A 20,109-nucleotide genomic window follows, 5' to 3' on the forward strand; every position below is an offset into this window, starting at 1 on the left:
GGGTCACAGGACCTAAAAGGAGGACAAAGTGTACATAGAAACAAATTTATGTTTTGATGACATCCATCTAATTTTTAGATCACTTGATCACTTGGAAAGTTCCAAGTGATGGAACTTTGTTGAGTTTATATCCCATCGACAGTGCCCCCCCCCCCCCCGACACAGAGAGTTGTCAATGCCAGAAATTCTGTGAACTGTCTAGATTGGTCATCAAGCATTCTTACTTAAGGGTCCTCCATAACACTTGAGCCCACTTGCAGCCTAGTCATTCACCTCAGGGGAAGAAAGTATCAATTACATGTGTGGTGTACTTTTTTCAAGTTGGAATCGCATGAATACACCTCTGCATTTCTGGGATATGACTGTTTCTTGCATTTCATTGTTTTGTTCTGACACCTTTTTCTGATACTATCATCAGCATAGTTTGTACAAGTCAAATATGGTTGTTTGTGTGACTGTGTGGTACTTGAGAAATATTATAACTCAAAGAATGTTTTGCTGAAATTAATAAGCTAACAGTGAGCCTGTATACTGTACACTGGAATGTAAATGACACTGAACACTCAATATGCACAGTCCTGTGTTCTTCCAGGTCTTATTTGGACACACATTTCTGTCCAAAGTGGAAGCCAACAATAAATGGGTTCCAATCAGTCCACTAGCATGCTCGTAAATATGCAATGGCACACAGCCATACATTGAATACTATTCGCATCCCTGCTGTGCACCTATTTTTCATTTCTACGTTTATTGTATCTCTGATCACTAACCTGTAGTTGCAATGTTACCAGTGCATAAATTGTAGGTAGGAGTTGTTTATCTGTGTCATAAAGATTATAAGTATAAAGATTATGGTTACTTTGTGCTGTTGTTATGTAGCTGTCTGTTGCAGAGCTGTTCTCAGGCCCTGGAAACTGTGGCGTCTGGCCTGTATTGCGGCTTCTGCCCCATTGTGAAGCCCTTCCAGTTGCTAGCTACACCCATGGCCAGCAGGCACTGAATTATAAACTTACACAAAGCATGTAAACCAGATATCCCACCTGTCAAATCTCCTGTCTTCTCTATTCACACACTATTCACACCTAATAATTGCCAGACTTTTCCCTTTCTCCTTTTAACTTCCTGCTGGTGGCCTGTATTTTTCTCTCTTTTTCCCTCTCTCCTACCTCCATTGCTACCTCTGCAGTTTGAGGATATGGATGACTGCGTGCTACAAGGTCTTCTCTCTTTGCTGGGCTGTCTTAGCAATCTCTTCCTTCTAATAAAGGTTGTTTTATTCACCTTCCCTGTCTGTCATTGTATCATGCTCATTCTCAACCTCCAGTTTTTTTTTATCAACGGTGGTATCGCTCTGCCTGTGACTTCCACTTTAAAATGACCATGCTTTGTTTAAATGCATTTTTTATTAATATTTCTTTGGCAGTACTTTAATTGGGATCCTTCCTTGTAACATTTTATGTTTTTTATTTTTTTATTTTCTTTTGTCTCTTTTCTCCTACTTTGGCCTCTCAACCATCTGATTTTGTCTGGCTTCTGTGGAAAAACATACAGTGTCCATACAGTGTGCATCACAACATTGACAATGACATTTCTGTGTACATCATAGTGATATGATCATTAAAAAACATGCTTTTTCTGTATACATCATGATTATATCGCCACAAGAGCACCATTTTGTATATTTGTGTATCTCAATGTGAACACATTTTGCATTTATTAGTAGTTTTTTGTTGGAAGGATTAGCAAGAACTGTTTGTCAGGTTAGTGGAACATCTAGAGGATGTTTAAACTGGCATGCTTCACACCTCTCCTGAACAGTATTTTAACATGCACTGGTTATAATTTGACCAACCCTCCAACTACAGCTTCCCATGCTGACTTTTGGGCACCCAGTAGACCAGCAGAGATAGCTGGGGTTTGATGAGATGCTGTCTTTGTAGCCAGCTGAAACTAGTGACAATCGTACATCACCCTTAAGGTATACAGGTCACAGTCAATTATGGTACGGCCTAGATTTTGTGTTTTTAGTATTAAAGAAGTAAAACAGTGCTTTAACAGGACAGCCCAACCAGCAGCCCCCTAATATTCCAAGCCACAAAAATATTTTCATTTTTCAGTTTTAAAATGCTTATTTTTCACAATACCACCACATGAGGGGGGAAAAGGAGGGGAAAGGAAATATTTTGACAGTCTTTCTTGATATAAAGATTTTATTGTGATTTCTGCTCCCTCCTAAATGTATAATTGTATTCTGGTTTGGAGGGAATTCCGTGCTTGGGTAATGCTGTGGCCAACTGCATTACCCTTACGGGAGTCTGACAACATCCCACTGGCATAGTCAGAAGGTGTCATCACTGAATCTTGGGCAAGTGTTGTAGCTGGTACACCACCCAGTTTCTTCCTGAACTTCAGAACCCTGTCCATAGTGTCACTTGAGGTTGACATCCAGGAAGTGTTCATACTGTGTGATGGGTCATTTCTCAGCACACTGCCGTGACTCTTGATGGGGAAGTTTTATATGTCTCATTCACAAAACTTTTAAACTTTTTAAAATGTCTTTATCAAGAATTTATCTTGAAAGATTTTTATGACTCATGTCTATAGTTCACCATATACTTTACTGTATCTCTGTGCAGACAGCTTTAAAATCATGTTTACATTATTTTTACCAATAAACTTTTATATTCTGTGATTGTTAGTTATGTATAACTTGAGTATACGGCATATGTAGCAGGAATAGCTGTATATGATGTTTTAATTAGACTGAGGCTTTAAGTTAAATGTTATTTATAACAAAACACCATTTAGCATTATTAGCCTGCTTTGTGTACCATTAAGATTTCTTTTTCTCACAATCACACCAAACATGATCAGGATTAATAACACAGGCATTGGCACTGCCCCTTCCTGCACTGACCACGGTCATGTCAAAACGGTTCCTTTTCAGGAGCTCAGGGAGAGCCAGAGCAAACAGCAGGCCACCCTCAACAAACTCTGCAGAGTCAAGGAGGAGAAGCTCCGGGAGATCCAAAGGCGAAGGGAGGAGGAGCTGGAGCAGAAGAGGAAGGAGGAAGAGGAGGCCATCAGGTAATATAGAGCCCCACTCACAACGCACATCTCCGATACACTGCATCAGCTGTTCCTCACAAATATGTGCTTTGGAAGGCATTAACAACCGGGAATTCGTTGTGTTGTAGGGTTACCAGTATTACTAATATCAGTCATTTCCAGTAAAGTCTGTTTCCAGTACAGTTCCAGTAAATTTATCTGACATAATCTGGTAACTCTGATACATGTGAAGACATAGCAACGGTACAGAAACCATTAGGATGTTCCATCAGAATACATTAAATAAATACTGGCCTATGGCAAAGTGTGCTATTGCCATGGGCGGGCTACCTCTCAAAGCAATGGTTTGGAAAACACGTGGCCTAGTTTGGCGAGTTCTTCCAGAGAATGTATGGTGCTAAAAATTGAAAACTGATGGAAAAATACACATTCATCTAATTCACTGAAGCTGAAAAACAATTCTGGCAAGCTGTCCCATCCAAAAAAACTTTTTTTCCTGACATCACCATTTAATAATGGTGAAACATTGACACCTCGTTCTATGGCAGTATTTTTCCACTGAAATATCTCATTATTAAAGTGGGAAAGAAAAGGTTGTAGATGTACTGTGGATACACAAACATAAGCAAAATTTTATTTTCCTTTATACTGCAATGCTGGCCAGAGGCACAATTCCATAAATTCACCTTTGCTGTGATTCATTGGTTCTGATGCCTTCCTAGTGGGAACTCAAATAAATATTACACATAGTTTTCAGTATAGACTAGTTGTTTTGATGTTTTTATTTTAGATACATTTTTCCAAAATGCAAATGAGTGAAGATCAGCTGTTTTGGTTAAATCCATTATATGTTTTTGCAAAGAGTAAAATATAATTTTTATTAAAAATATTCAGGCTTTTCGTTCTGTTAATTAGGTTACAGTATGAGAATCACTGTGATGTGGTACAAAATGAATGCAATAAGAATGAATATAGCTCTCACATGCAACAGTTCTGCTTTAATCTGCATTGCTCTAATTTGAACTGTTTTGTGGTTTAGATGGTTCCTGCTGACCCAGTACAGACCCTTTAATGTGGCTAAATACAATAAACCTCAACCTGTCAGAACATGGGAAGCTGACTGTGTAAACATCCTCATTCATGTGGTTAGAACAAATCCACCATATGGATAGTATTGACCGTACAATGAGCACTGTGCTTTCAGTCATTGGAAATTAACTGAAAGGGTTAGGGTTGTGCATTTGAAGTCAAGAATACAACAGAATACATGGTAAGCATGTGCATCATGTCCACAAACTGAGCGACAGTAATGGCTAAGGAGCGAATGAATACCATTGCCTTTTCTGTGGTTTGATGGTTTTGAGGGTTATTCATGGTGTTTGACTGTCTGAAGAGTCTTGGAATTCTTGGTGCTCTGTTAATTCCTCATTGGCTGTTACATTCTTGTCTGCACAGGAAAGCCAAGCTGGAGAAGGAGCGCCAATGGAAGGAGAAGTTGAAGAAGGATGAAGAAGAGCGCCAGAGGAGGCTGCAGGAGGAACGAGAGGCCAAGCAGAGGGAGGAGGAGGCACGGGAGACTCAGGCACGCCTCCGGGCTGCCCTGGAGCGGGCAGAGCAGGAACGTAGATTGGCAGAAGAGGAGGAGCGGCGAAGGAAGGAGGAGGCCGAGCGAAGGGAAGAGGAGAGGAGGAGGGAAGAAGAGAGGAGGGCAGAGGAGCAGAGAAAGCAGGAGGAGCAGAGGCTGGAGGAGGAGAGGCAGCGGGAGGAGCGTAGGATGGCAGAGGAGGAAAGAAAGAGGCTAGAAGAGGAGAGGAAGAGGCTAGAGGAGGAGAGAAAGAGGCTAGAAGAGGAGCGGCGGGAAGAGGAAAGGAGGCGTGAGCGAGAGGAGGAGGAGAGGCGCAAGCAGCGTGCACAAGAGGCAGCCATCCGGGATGCTGAGGAGCGGAAGAGGCAGGAGGAGGAGAGAAAGAAACGGGAGGAGGAGAGGAGGAGACAGGAAGAGGAGAAGCGGAGACATCGAGAAGAGGAAAGGAGGAAACAGGAAGAAGAGAGAAGACACCAAGAAGAGGAGAAGAGGAAGCAAGAAGAAAAGAGGAGACAGGAAGAGGAGAGGAAGAGAAAGCAGCAGGAAGAGGAAGCAGCCAGGCAGCAGAAACCTCAACAACAACAACAGCACCAGAACAGTGCCAAAGCAGAAATTCATGAAAAACTCTCTGCCATTTTCAATCGCCTAGAGGACAGAAAAGGTGACAATAACTCATTGTCTTAATTAAAACACAGTATAAGGGCCAAGCAACCTAAAGCATAATGCTGTACATTAGAACAGCTCTCAGACTGGTCTGCTGGGGAAAATTCTAAAATGTTTAAATTAGTTTCGCTGAAACTTGATATCAACTTAGGGTTTCCAAACCTTAGGATCATTACTGTAACTATCAAACCTCAATTTGAAGAAATAGATTTCATAGATTGTAAATAGATTCAATTAAAGTGTCTGAGATGTATAAAAACTCCAAATTTAGTTAGTACTCTAGGAGCAGGTAACATACAGCCGGGTGATAAAAATTTAAACCCGTCAGTCCAAAATCTCCCGTAGGTGTTCAATTAGGTTGAGATCAGGTGACTGCAAAGGCTATAGCATATGAGTCACTTCATTTTCATGCTCATCAAACCATTCAGTGACCCCTCATGCTCTGTGGATGGGGGCATTGTCATCTTGGAAGAGACTACTCTCATCAGAATAGAAATCTTTCATCATAGGATAAACGTGCTCTCAGAATAACTTGGTAATGATTTGCAGTGACCCTTCCCTCTAGGGGACAAGTGGATCCAAACCATGCCAGGAAAATGCCCCCCAGAGCATAACAGAGCCACCGGTCCCCTCATTGTAGGGGTCAATCAATCGGGCCTGTACCGTTCTCTTGGTGTACACCACACATGCACTAGCCCACTTATCGAGAATGTGGTGGAGGATGACTCATCTGGCCATATCACTTTTTCCACATCTCTGTAGACCAGTACCTATGGTTTTTGTACCACTGAACTCAAAAATGTGCATTCGTCTTTGTAATGAGGTGTTTATGCACTGCAACACTGTAATATCCCTCTCTATGTACAGTCAGGTCGATAAGTATTTGGACAGTGACACAGTTTTCATCATTTTGGTTCTGTATGCCACCACAATGGATTTGAAATGAAACAATCAAGATGTGATTTAAGTGTAGACTTTCAGCTTTAATTTAAGGGTTTTGTCAAAAATATTGTATGAACAATGTAAGAATTACAACCATTTTCATACATAGCCCCCCCCCCACACACAATTTTAGGGGCTCAAAAGTAATTGGACAAATTAACATAATCATAAATGCAGTTAAACAGTGACGCACATAAATCTCATGTAATATTTCAGTAATGCTGGAGAAGCAGTGCAGTGACACAGCTGTGAATTTTTATTTCAGCCGGTCTGCGGCCCGTTACTTCGGCACACAGGAAGTCTGCAGCTCTGACCACCTACAGAGCTCTCTACCCTTTTGTAGCCAGAAACACAGATGAACTAACCTTCGAGGCTGATGACCTGATAGAGGTACAGGACATACTCCCATACTGTGATTTTATGTTTGTGTATGTAGCTCTGGACTTGCATAGCTAGTTTAGCAGGTATCTCATCCATTAAAGAGAGCAATGCAATCAGCGTGCTAGACTGCAGTATGTTAAAGCAGTACTGCTGTGTATATGGAAAGGACATTAGGAGTTCAGTGCCCTTTGCCTTTTCCAAAGCGTGAGCTCCTTGAGCAGGCCAAAGCCCAGTCCTCATCAACAGAGTGCTTAACAAATTAAATGGCTGTTTCCATAACGAGTTATGAGTTGGTTGAACTGGTTCATTGTGTCTTTAATTCTGAGCTCAATATTTGAATCTCCACACCTTTCAGCAAACATTCTGAAACTAATTCACGGAATGGAATTTCTTATGAATATTTTTAAAAACCATTTCCACAGCCATTGGCCGTTTGATTTGAAATGGCCTCTCTGTTGCATCTGATTTCCTTTCCCCTGATGACACACAGGTGGATGAGATGACTGAGGGGGAGCCAGGATGGCTGTATGGAAGTCGCCAGGGAAAGATGGGCTGGTTCCCTGCAAGCTACGTGGAGCAACAGGCCAAACCAGAAAATTCACCTACTGCCAAACATGCCTTAACTTCCCAGTCAGTGCCAGGCGCAGGGTCCTCCAGGTGCAAGGTCTTTAGTACTTCAAGCCCTGTCCCACGAACCAGTTTTTGAGGGCAGATAAGACTCGGTAGTTCTGTAGCAGTAACATGCCCTCTGTCCATTTTAACCATTGATTAAAAAAAACCTATCTGTTCTTTGTGACTGAATTTTGCTTTTTAATGTCAGTCATCAGTCTCTCCTTTTTTGAGTACCTGTACTTCAGTTTGTTTGCTTTGGTCTTTTCCTTCAGAAAATGTACTTGCTTCTTAATAATTCTTTTATTGTTTCTTTTTCTCATTGTGAAGTGCACTGGGTGCCATATATGAAAAGAACTATACTAATACTACCAGTACTAGTAATACTATTATTATTATTATTATTATTATTATTATTATTATTATTATTATTATTATTATTATTATTATTATTAATAATAATAATAATAATAATAATAATAATAATAATAATGTATTTCTTTTCCCCTCCAGCAGACTGGAGACAGAGGGGAGTGAAGCCTCCACAGGGCAGTGTGTCCCCAGCAATGTGGGACAGAACTCTGCCTTCACACCCACCCACGCCCCAGCCTCAGTCACCACAGAGCATGGGCAGGTAGGCATGCTGGGATATGTGTAGATGTGACTTCCACTCCACTGCTGATTCTTGAGTCTCTAACAGGGAATTCTGAGGGCCACATCAAACCACTGGTACAGAGGGGAGTAGGAAAGTACAGTCACCAGAGTCTGACATCACTTGTCTGTAAGACTCTATTTATCTCTTGATTCCATTGGATGAAATCTGTACTGCTGTGCTGTTGGTGTACAAAGGCATGTTGTGGACCATAATGCCACTATTGCCAACATTGCCTCTCCACATTGAATTAGATACTTACAAATTTTACACTTTCAACTAATGTTATATTTACTGCTGTGTCCTGTTTATTGTTCACTATATGTGCATTTAAGGACCATATCTGCCTGTATTGCTCCTAGTGTAAGTTTTTTTGAAACTGATCGTTAAAACCAGTGCAGAGATGCTGGACTCAAGTCCTGGAGTATTAAATTGTCCACAATGGGCTGGGATTCCTGGCAGTTGATTTAATCTAGGATGGCAGTGTAGTATAGTGGTGAGGGAACTAGGCTTGTAACTCAGAGGCTACAGTTGCAGTTCCAAGGTCAGTTCAGATTGCGGTGTTTTACATGCATGTATGAAGGTATCCCATCACTTCAGTAACTATCCTGCTTTATAAGTGGATTGTGTGTTAAACTAGAAAGGTTACAATTCCTGAAGGAATTGTGTGGGCTTGCTTCAAATTCCAACTGGCACTGTCCTCAAATCAAGCCTCAATGCATTTCAATGAGCGTGCATAGCTCAGAAGAAGCACAAAACTGTCCAGACCCACAGGGCACCGTAGCGTTACACATACAGCCAGGGATCAGCAATTAGCAATTATTCCAGGGATTAGTCATATCCTAAAAGTGTCATGAGTAAAACTTGGCTAACTATATAGCTAGCTAGCTATGGCATGTCCTCACCTCTGTAACGTTATTTGTTGTCCTCCGTGTGTCCATACATCGGTGGTTGTAGCGTCCGTGTGTCCATACATGTGTATCGGTGGTTGTAGCTGTGTGTTATTAGCTCCTACTCATGCGTGCAGGATAGCATCCGTACGCGGGTTGTAGCTGTGTGTCCGTAGCTCCTACTCATGAGTGCAGGATAGCATTCGTACGCGCTAACTAGGTTAACTAAAGTAGGCGAAACGCAAACATGTTAGGGTTAGCTAAAGTAATGTTAGGCAATAAAGCTGTGCTTAAAAATGTGCCGTTGGACGTACTAAACGTCCGTGTTTAACGAAGTGAAAAAAGAGACTGGGTCACGAGGCTAGTGAGTGAGTGACCACCTGCGCATGCATCCTACTAAACGTCCCACTAAACGTCCATATTGACTCTCTATGGAGCGACCACAAAAAAAGTTAAATATTTCAAAAAGTTTTGAATATTTCAAAAATCTGAGCAACAATGTCAGGAACTAGCCAGTCATTTTGGTGTAAAAAGTTTGAATGTAGTGCAAAAACTGTAGGACTAGTAAGAGCTAGAAAAATTGGGTGGAAAGTGCAGATAATAAGAAACATGAAAGATATCAAGAGTGGGCTTGCCGGAAGCAAGCCCACTAACAAAAATGCAATCTGTACAAGTATGTCACCCTAAATCAGAGTGGTTGCTGAGTACCAAAATGTAAATCTTTCGAGTTCAATGGCTGTCTCTCTCTCTCTTAGGTTATGGGGAAAGTCCAGGCCCAAGCACTGTGCTCCTGGACAGCCAAGACAGACATCCACCTGAATTTCTCCAAGGATGACATCATCACGGTGCTGGAGCAGCAGGAGAACTGGTGGCTGGGAGAACTCAACGGGGTTCAGGGCTGGTTCCCCAAAACTTACGTCACGCTGATGACTGGATCCGATTCCAGTACAGAGTAAAGACAACCCCTCACTTTTAATGTGAACAACAATATGGCCTGTGGCTAGCACAGAAGCTAGTTATATTACTAAGCAGTTTAGCCAACTTTATCTTACATTTTCGTGTGTAAGCATTTGTACGTATACTAAAACTATTGAAAATTTGTGCTTCATACAGTGTTACCTGCAAATAAAACATAAAAACTTTTAGCTGACCACATACGCAGACACTCGCTCTCAGCTCACTTAGCTTGTTGCTAGTATTCCAGCAAAGCTTGCTACCAAGCAAGAGGTCTTGTGCCTGCTAATCTCACTGACTGGCAGCTGGTATTGCACTGGCTAACAGAGAGACAAAAATATTCTTGCAGTAATATGTATCTCATGAAAAACATGTTTTTCAAAGTACAAGAATGGGAAGTTAGTCATACACAAGGTAGCTAACGTTAAACACGCTGAAAATGCCCAGAATGGAGTGGAACTGTCCCAGAATGATTTTACAGATGCAAAAGCAATAGTTTAAATGTATTTTTAGTTAGCCAGGAAGCCAGTGTACTGAGTTTAGAGATTTGCTGCAGTTGGAGGGGGGAATTTAAACTGGGTCTCTCAGTTAACTGTTTGATATAAAGAGAGGCCACAACAAAATGGGTTTGCCAAAACAGCTAAAGACCAGATCCCTGATATTTATCATTCAGAAAGCTAACATGCAATTAAAAAAAAAAAGGTTGCAAAGAAATTCCAATTACCTATAGTTTGATGCTTAATTAATTTATATAAGGGTTATTGCAACAAAATGATTACATGCCTGTAAATAATAAGGTGACTGAAATGTATTTCTAGGGTCCAAACAATTAAGATGGATCCCGATTCTTTAGATGTAATTTCCATCACTTTCAAAATTACAAACATTTCAGACTTTTTCTTGTTCATATCTCAGAAATTTTAATGAGTTTACTTTTTCTGTATCAATTTCAGGGCAATATATTCCTCTGTAGATGGATTTGACACAGCAGACACTGGCCAGCAAGAAGGTAAGACATGAAGTGACGGGCCAGGCTCAAAGTCGTATTTGTAAATACTTCATGCTTACAGTAAAATATCATCCTTTAATTTTTGATCAATCTTCTTATTTGAGTAAATTTCCAATTATGGAACCAACTTGATACTTATTATTGCACTTATTAAATTCTTCAAACTTGCAGTTAGCTGGCAAAAGAACATTTTATTGTTCAGTTTAACTTAATTTTAATTATTGTACATTTATGCTACATTAGATGTAATATTTGGAAGTGTAAAAGCTGTTTGGTGATTTCTTGATGCTGTCTCCACCCTTAATCTTATTATTATTCTTATTATTCCTGTCAACACTGGCTTTTAATAATCCCCTACCAGCAACCAACATTGTCCTTGAAATACAACCTGCCATCAGAACCAATTTACCCTGGTCTTTGTGTTGTATTCCTCTGAGCATGTGACACACTGGTGTGTATTAAGTGTTGAGATCCTCCTTCGTTTATTTATTCTGTCTAATCGGAGTATGTGACACACTGTTATGTATAAAGTGCAGCGATCCTCACTAATATATTCACTTTTTCCAATCAGAGTATGTGGCCCTGTACACCTATAACAGCCCTGAGCCTGGAGACCTGACCTTCAATGAGGGGGACACCATCCTGGTGACGGAGAGAGAGGGGGAGTGGTGGAGGGGCAGTATCGGGGAGAGGAGCGGACTGTTCCCCTCTAACTACGTCAGGCCAAAGGAGACTGATGTAAACGCAATGTATATTCAGAGACTTCAGAGAGAAGTTTTCAGCAACAGGTGGCCACTGTTCCCTTGATGAGACTATAGCTCATTCCTGTTTATCTCTTTGCCTCAGGCCTCAGACAACACTGGCAAAGCTGGAACTCTCAGCAAAAAGCCAGGTAAGAACCGCTAGAATGGGTGATCCCACTGCTGACACACCACAGCTTCACACTGCGACAACAGTTATACGGAGCAGAACACACACATTGATGTACTCCAGTGTTAGATATAAATGCATTTATATTAATAGTCTGAATCTTAAGTTAACTGATGCCCCTCTGGGATTGGCTGTCAGTGATTGCCCAGGTGACAGCTCCCTACACGGCCACGGGTACGGAGCAGCTGAGCCTCACTCCTGGACAGGTCATCCTCATTCTCGCCAAGAACCCCACCGGCTGGTGGCAGGGGGAACTGCAGGTCAGTGAGTTTAGTAGCAGGGGTCATTAATTTTGGTCAAATACCAGTCCTGGAGGGCTGGGCTGACATTTTAGTGGATGTTAATTAATTTGCTTACTGGTTTAAATCTGGAGCACACAGGTGAGTTGATTTTCCATCCAAAAATTATTTTGGTTTAAATAAGAATTTGCCCATTTCTGTTCTGTGATCATTCTTGATAGAGTAAACCTCAGTAACCTGGTGGTCCCTTGGATATGAACAGTGTGGAGGTGTCTAATGTTCCCTTTTTGCAGGCAAGGGGTAAAAAGCGGCAGAAGGGATGGTTCCCAGCCTCTCACGTCAAAGTCTTAGGCCCCAACAGTGGGAAGTCCACACCAGCTCCTGTCCCGAGTAAGTGGCATGCCCCACAACCCTACGAGCGGCCATTTAGATCACATTAAAAAAACCTTATGCTCTGCATATCTCCCCCCTCACTCCACCCCTCCAGTCTGCCAGGTCATCGCCATGTATGACTACAAGGCAGCCAATGAAGATGAGATGAGCTTCTCCAAGGGTCAGCTGATCAACGTGCTGGAGAAGGATGATGCCGATTGGTGGAAAGGAGAGCTCAATGGTGTCACAGGCCTATTCCCCACCAACTACATCAAGATGACCACAGAGTCTGACCCCAGCCAGCAGTGTAAGTGAAACTCCGTCACTGTAGCTTCTGCCATTCTTTCTGCCACTGGCAATTATCAAGCAACACGTAAGTCAACAAAGCCAAGCCCACAGAGGTTATGGCTAATTTATATTAATGAAATTTTAAAATGGGGTTTTCTGCAAAGTAAGTTTGAATGAATCCATTTTATGTTTATTCTCAGTGGACCTGGTCCTGGGGCAGAGTAAAGTGCTTCGTTATTCTCTACAGTGCACACCAGCACTGCTTAGTGGAAAGAAATGCAGATGCAACTACATGAAAGCATACTAATAAAATAATAACCAAGGAACAATGTACATTAAAAAACTAAAACCAAATGGTGCAATGCAGGGCATTACTGAAAATTTGATCAAACAAACTACTTTATACTTTTCCAAACATACATTATACCTTTCCAAAAATTTTCTGTTACACATGGTGAGAACACTGTAGACCTTGTTATGATAGAACATACTCACATTTCGGTTGTGCTCCCAAATGAGCTGAGGTGGTCTCCCCCTAGGATCGCTTATTAATGCCATCTCTTTCCTTCCTTCTTTCCATCTCCCTCCTCATGCTCTTTTTCCTTTAATTTCTTTCCTTTATTCTTTACCCCCCTCTGTCCCTTCATCTCTTGTCATTTTTCTGTAGGATGGTGGCATAGCCTCCTCCTCTTCTCCTACTCAGAGACCCACTTTCCTGGTAGGGGGCGGGACGCAGCCCCAGACACCTGCCGTGGGCCCTGCCTTTTATTAACGCACGCTCGCTTGATAGGCTGCTCGCCTGGCTGAGCTCTCTGGGTTTCTCCTCATCTCGCTTAGTTTTGTGTTGTCTTTCTGTACTCACACGTATTATCTGCACTTACAACTCCATGTACCTGAGTGAGCATTGTTACCTGTCTAACCTGAGGAAGCCTAGGGTAGTTTGCAGAAGGTTGTCAAGAAGGGTCTGTCGCTGGCCTAACAGGGTATGTAGTTTGAGCCCCCGTACCCTTTTGACTATCATTTATAATGTGTAATGTACTGTTTAAAATTGGTGCCCACAGCAGAGAGGCTACTCTAGATCAACATCATCAAATTTCTTTTTACCCCAGCAACAGGACAGCCCTTGACTCAAGAGTCCTGCTGTCACTGTAGTGGAACAAATAATATTCTTGTGCTACCTCCCTCTTCTACCAAGTGCCTGAAAAAATGAAAAGGAATTGGATATAAAAATTTCAGCCACTCCTTAGAGAGAAATGAATGTAAATAAAAGTCTTTCTCAATTTAACAATATTAAAGAAAGTCTTTTATCATCTTTCTGGTGACGAGTAGTGTGTTGCATTCCATCTGTTATTTAGAAAACATTTTGTTTTGAACACAGTTTTGAAATAGACATTTTTTACTTGGATTCATTTTTAAGTAAACAGGAAAATAAAGTTTAAAAGCATCAAGCGCCAAGTAGAAATGATTCACAAGTTTAAATTCCTATCTAGTTTCTCGTTCCATTTCATTTCCGCAATGTGATAAAAAATGGTGGGCGGAGAGGAGTACTAATAAGGATACAGGTGGAGTGACCAGTATGGATAGAGTAGAAATATTTATTCTTTCGGACAAAAGTTCTACAAAGACAACAAAATAAAGATGGAAAGTTAAAGATGGCAGAAAGCTGAAAGATGAAACATCTGTCTGAGAGTGGCTGAGATTCTTACATCCTGTGTCTGCAGTAGACCCAGTTGGATTAGCTTCCTTTTAGCAGTTGTTTCTGTGCAGTTGCTTGGCAGTATAGGATAGTGGGTCTTTCTGTGAAATCTCACTCCTTTCAGCCTTGCCTCTAATTCTTTCTTTACACACTTTCACTCTTGTGATAGACTTTCCCTTTTGCTTCATTAATTTTTTCCGAGGGGGGAGCTCAGTCACATAAAAACCCACTATCTTTAACCCCTGTCCTGCTACAGTAGTACTACTGATTGGTATGATCTTCACTGTACTGGCTGCATCGCGGGCCAGCAGACCTGGGTCAAATACATATTTGTTTTGGATTCAAATACTTTTCTGTGCTCTATTGATCTTGCCTGGTGTAATTGAGCCTGCCAATATGACCTTTTTGAGAGTATTTTTTTGGTTCCAATCAGACCTGGGTCAAATACGTATTTGTTTTGGATTCAAATACTTTTCTGTGCTCTGTTGATCTTTTCTGGTGTAATTGAGCCTGCCAATATGACCAGAATGCGGGGTTTGCACTTTTTGAGAGTATTTAATTGGTTCCAATAAACCGGACAAGATCAGTAAAACGTAGAAAAGTATTTGAATCGAAAACAAATACGTATTTGACCCAGGTCTGCAGGCCATATTGGGCGATATAAATCAGTCTGACCTATGAAAATATATTCTGATTAATAGAATGTTATTTTGGGATGCAATTTAATGTGGGATGTATGTGCAGTTATATGGCATGCATCTTTTTGGGGGTAGTCAAGTATTTTAGGGTAGCCTCTTTGCAGATTTTTGCTATGACAAATGCTCTTTAAAGTGTGTTTTGGAGTATGCCAATGCATTTTCACTGTATATGCTGCCTTACATTGGTTTTCAATAACGGTTTATCTTGAGTAAATTATGCAAAAGATCATTTAAAAAAGAATGCTTGTGTTACCATTTTGTTTCTATTGATCTGCATAAATTGTGAACATAGACTACAATAGTACAGTAAAATTCTTCAATTAATTACCTTCCCTTTTCATATGTGAGATCAACAAATACTTGCCCAGGATATGTCAATCCCATACAATTAAATTAAAACAAAACTATTTCAGTAACACTTCAAAATGTCACCTAATTCATTCATTTTTAAAAAAGTTTTGCAGTACATCTGGTCTTTGACACATACCTAATAAGACTTTTTTCAATCCGGTTTTATCCTGTTGACCCTGATTTATCCTCACAAATTACTATTCTCCAATCTGGCGCTAAATCTGCGCTGGTTCTCAAACTTGGTCCTGGGGGACCCCTATGTATGCTGGTTTTCAATTCCAATTGCAATCCCAGAATTGTGACAAACTGTTCTTTTTTCATTATTTGAGAGATTTTTTTCCCCCTTAAGCCTCATTATGTCAGAAAGAGCTATGCTTGTCATGAAGAATGATAGTCCCATATTCACATTTTGCTTACCGTGCTACGGTGGTGCAGTGGGTAGCACTGTCACCTCACAGCAAGAAGGTCGTGGATTTGAATCTCGGCTTGGGGCCTTTCTATGTTCTCCCCGTGTCCACGTGGGTTTCCTCTGGGTATTCCCAGCCGAGATGGGTATTCTACAGGTAGACTCTAAATTGCCCACCTGTATAAGTGTGAGAGTGAATAGTGTGTGTGCCCAGCGATAGATTGGCGGCCTGTCCAGGGGGTATTCCTGCCTCTCGCCCAATGCACGCTGGGATAGGCTCCAGCACCCCCCGCGACCCTGCTCAGGAATTAAATTAAGTGGGTATAGATAATGGATGGATGGAGCTGAGGTGAACCAATAGGGTCCTAGTGAAAGTGTGGATAATTGCATGCTAAAACTATCCATTTGGTAGATAGTGAAAAAATCAAAGACAAAGCAAAGATAAAGAGCCAAACCTAGGGAAAAATTATGTAAGAATTTAAACAATTGTACAGCAACCTTAATTTAGCAAGAGATTTGCCATCACAAAAACCAGCATACACAAGGGTCCTCCAGGACCGAATCTGAGAACCACCACGCATATAGAACTAACATCAAAACGGAAAAAAGTTCTTTAATATTAAAGGTATCAGAAATTTGTTGTTTCTCTTTTATTGTAAATAATAGTGTATTGATCCCAGACTTATTCATGCAAGAGTCTCTCAAATGTAATATAATATATTTTGAAATCAGCCTTTCCCTTAATTATTAACCATTTATTCTAACTTGTTCAAACAAAAGTAGTAAAGGGACTTGAAAACCCTTGCAGTTGTATCCAGTGAAAACATACACTGACAGCCCTGTCCTTGTGATGGTACTGTAGTGTATTGAATAGTCCTTGCTTCCTGCTGTTATAGATTTTTTTTGACCTTATAAAAACTTTATCTCTGTGTACAATGACTTCCCAAAAGAACCTTCAAAGATTATTTTTTTATATTCTTCTGCCTGAAGAGAATGTCAAGGCATTGTTGGTGTCTGGGGTTACCACAGGTCATACCACAGAGAAAAATTGAAGGTTGCAAGGATTTAGTGATCTAACTTGCATTAGAGCAGGGCAAGAAAAGGATCAGCATGACCCTCGTTTTAGAGGGCGCTTTCTAGAACCCAAATCCTTTACAAACATGCATGGGTTTCTTTATATGCAGAGCCTTCAAATTCTTAGACCATTTCATTTCATATACTATGACTGAGACTTTCTCAAAGCCATATATAATCAAATTCATTAAATTTAATTAAATTCATTAATTTAAATTTATACCTTTGCACTGTATAAAATAGTACAAAATTAGATAAGCTGATATAGCAGTCCCTTTCTCTAAAGACAGCAAGAGTAAAAGAAAAAAAAGTAAAAGTTTATCAACGGTAGATCTAAAACAAATGCTTAACTGTAGTTGTATGATCCTGAGTACAGGCAACAGAGCTTAAACTGTTAAAAGAATTAAAATTACTACTACAAAGTTGTACATTTGTTATTAGATTATATAATTGGTTTGGCTGCTATATTGCTTACATTCACAGTACAGTAGTGTACTGTACTTCATTGACAGTACTGTACACATTTGCATTGTTTATACCAAGTTGCTATTTGCTGATGTCTTGATGGCATGAGTGTTTTTGGTGACTCAATTTCTTACAATTATCACATGATCGGATTCTATGCAATTAGCCTGATGCCAGTTTTTTGTGTTCGGAAAAGTCCTTTTCTGAGTTTGCTAGCTTGCCTTATTTGATTTCTTTCAGATGTAGTTCTAAATCTGTTATTATCAAATTATTTAAAAATGTGCCTCATTATATACTGTAAGTAGGGACACCAGTTTGTCTCCTCTTGTTTTCTCGCATGGTACTTCAGTCCTCCGCTAGCTATAGGTTGCAAGATCTTCTTTATCAACCTCCTTTTCAAACAGTTATCAATGATTGACTGCGATGTTTACGAGCGACACTCACGTGTTAAATTCAGTTTGATTACTTTCTACCATGGATATGCTGCCATATGTGTTGCACATGATAGTTATTTTAGAAGCAGTGGGAAATGCCCACAGAGAGCATATTACATGCAGTTATATAACATTTTACTTGCACTAAAAAGTAAAATAATAAAAATGAATTAATGGTTCAACTATTTAACTGATCATAGACACTAGGCAGAATCAGGTGCCTTAGTGCTGGGCTAAAAGAAAAACCTGCGCCCATAGCAGCCCTTTTCAGAAAAGATTGGACACTGATTTGCATGGTTGCATTTTTCTTTTTACTAAAGTGACACTCAGTCCTGGTCCTGGAGAGCCGCAAAGTCTGCTGGTTTTTGTTTTTTCCTTAAGATCAGCGACCAATTCAGACCCAGGTGACCTGAGGCAACTGTGAAATCAACTGCTTTAACTGATCCAATGCTGTACTACTCAAGTGCTGAGTGAAAATGCACTTCTCCAGGACCATGAGTGTGGACCACTGATTCAGAGACATGCTATTCGTAGCATATCAGCTTCCACCCATGTTCACTCTCCTACCTGACTTTCCCTGTATCAGATCAACTAATTCTTCTTAGAAATGTCTCAATTAGAAATTAAATTGTATGATTGACTGTGCTGTCGGAGTGCATATAGGGACCCCTGGAGGATAACCATTGAAATATTTTTTGAAATAAGTTTAAGTCCCTGCAAGTCACATGGTGGAGACAAACTGGTCACCCTAACTATAAGTAAATGTATATAGATTGCAAAAATAAAGTTTTGGTTTGAAAATAACTGACCTTCTCTTATTCACTGTTTACTATGTGGGACACCATGGGAGGGCCTTGTGTGGGTAGTTGGTGTATTTAGAGGAATAACCTTCATGTTTGCTAAACACCAGTAGAACAGTCAACATGACAGTCACCATGTGACACTGAGGACAAATGAATCCCTCCAATTTTTGTGTTTAGTGACTTCCTAAGTTCGTAACATTTATACACACTACATTAATCATGGCCCTGAACTTTACTATACCATCCTTGTCCAGACAATTGAATTACTTCAGCTTAGGCACAGTAAATGTTTAATTAGATTCAGTTTCCAAATTTTGTATGCTTTTTAAGGGAGCCCTATACATGTATGTATATATGTGTGTGTGTGTGTGTGTGTGTGTTAATGTTGTAATTTAGAGCTATATATGTTTTAAGACATTTCATGAATCTCTTGAATGAGAATTGTTGAGCAGCGTGTCCTGCTACATTGGCATGTATGACACCAATCAGAACTATTTTGACAATAATAGATTTTACTATAAGTATTGTATAAGCAAATAGCAAGCACAGATTACATTGTACCAAGCTAGTGATTGAGGGGGGGGGGGGGTGGTGAGCTTAAAGGGAGAAAAGAGGCTTCGGTTTTTGAAGCGTTGGGACAGGGTGGATGAATATGGGCTCCAGTGTGCTCCTGGACCAGGGTGAAGCTGGGGCCTCCCTTGCTAGGTAAGGATTTTTCTTTCAGCATTTCAGAGTGCTCTCATTCACAAGTGTTTGTGTGTGTAGTGTGCATGTGCTCAGATTAACACCATCTAATGGCAGATAGGTAGTGATATACACTGTCTAACAGAGGCTATGGCTACATTTTCGGAACAGCTCTGTGCAGCAGTTGCCGAACCTTCTCAGCCCCCAAAAAAAAGAAAGGGTTTCTGGGTGTTTCCATGAAAGCACGTGACTATGGGATCTCTCTCACGGTGATGATGCTGGCTGTCCCACCTTTAGGGTGCGCTGACCTGCTGAGCCTGGACACCATGAGTCCACTGGAGCGGAAGAGGCAGGGCTACATCCATGAGCTGATCGAGACTGAGGACCGCTACATGGGCGACCTGCAGCTTGTACTGGAGGTATGGGGCAACCCGGTCTGGGATTCAGTCCACACTTGTCCTTTGTCATGAACAATGATGTCATAACTGTCCTTAATATCAGTCATGAACCTTGACTCAGTCAAAAATTAAATGCATGTTCATGCTTTTCAAATTCAGTAGTCACAGAACTGAACAGACCAATGTATTTGTACTACAAATAACACTTGAATTTATTTATGTAGAAATGCTTGAATCCAGCCACCAGTTGCAATTGTCAGTTATGGTTGTTATAATTAGGGGTCCAAGCAGTGAAGCTGGTGGAACCCTATTGTATCTGTTAGGATTATTATTATTAGGGGTCCAAGCAGCGAAGCTGGTGGAACCCTATTGTATCTGTTAGGATTATTAGGGGTCCAAGCAGTGAAGCTGGTGGAACCCTATTGTTTTTGTTAGGATTATTAGGGGTCCAAGCAGCGAAGCTGGTGGAACCCTATTGTATCTGTTTGGATTATTATTAGGGGTCCAAGCAGCGAAG

General features: G+C 40.7%; 1 protein-coding gene across 1 annotated transcript in view; it reads left to right on the forward strand.

The window, feature by feature from the left end:
• itsn2b (intersectin 2b) overlaps positions 1-20,109 on the forward strand; it is a 112,767-nt gene that overhangs the window by 72,536 nt on the left and 20,122 nt on the right. Inside the window, exons 17-30 of the mRNA XM_064341028.1 lie at positions 1,187-1,267; positions 2,948-3,087; positions 4,525-5,315; positions 6,525-6,649; positions 7,131-7,297; positions 7,763-7,883; positions 9,547-9,743; positions 10,699-10,754; positions 11,326-11,492; positions 11,601-11,646; positions 11,823-11,944; positions 12,217-12,313; positions 12,411-12,602; positions 19,492-19,613. Coding sequence (XP_064197098.1) covers positions 1,187-1,267; positions 2,948-3,087; positions 4,525-5,315; positions 6,525-6,649; positions 7,131-7,297; positions 7,763-7,883; positions 9,547-9,743; positions 10,699-10,754; positions 11,326-11,492; positions 11,601-11,646; positions 11,823-11,944; positions 12,217-12,313; positions 12,411-12,602; positions 19,492-19,613 — 2,424 coding nt within the window. The remainder of the gene's footprint in view (positions 1-1,186; positions 1,268-2,947; positions 3,088-4,524; positions 5,316-6,524; positions 6,650-7,130; positions 7,298-7,762; positions 7,884-9,546; positions 9,744-10,698; positions 10,755-11,325; positions 11,493-11,600; positions 11,647-11,822; positions 11,945-12,216; positions 12,314-12,410; positions 12,603-19,491; positions 19,614-20,109) is intronic.

Source organism: Anguilla rostrata, chromosome 6 (assembly GCF_018555375.3).
Source record: "Anguilla rostrata isolate EN2019 chromosome 6, ASM1855537v3, whole genome shotgun sequence".
Lineage (NCBI taxonomy): Eukaryota > Metazoa > Chordata > Actinopteri > Anguilliformes > Anguillidae > Anguilla > Anguilla rostrata.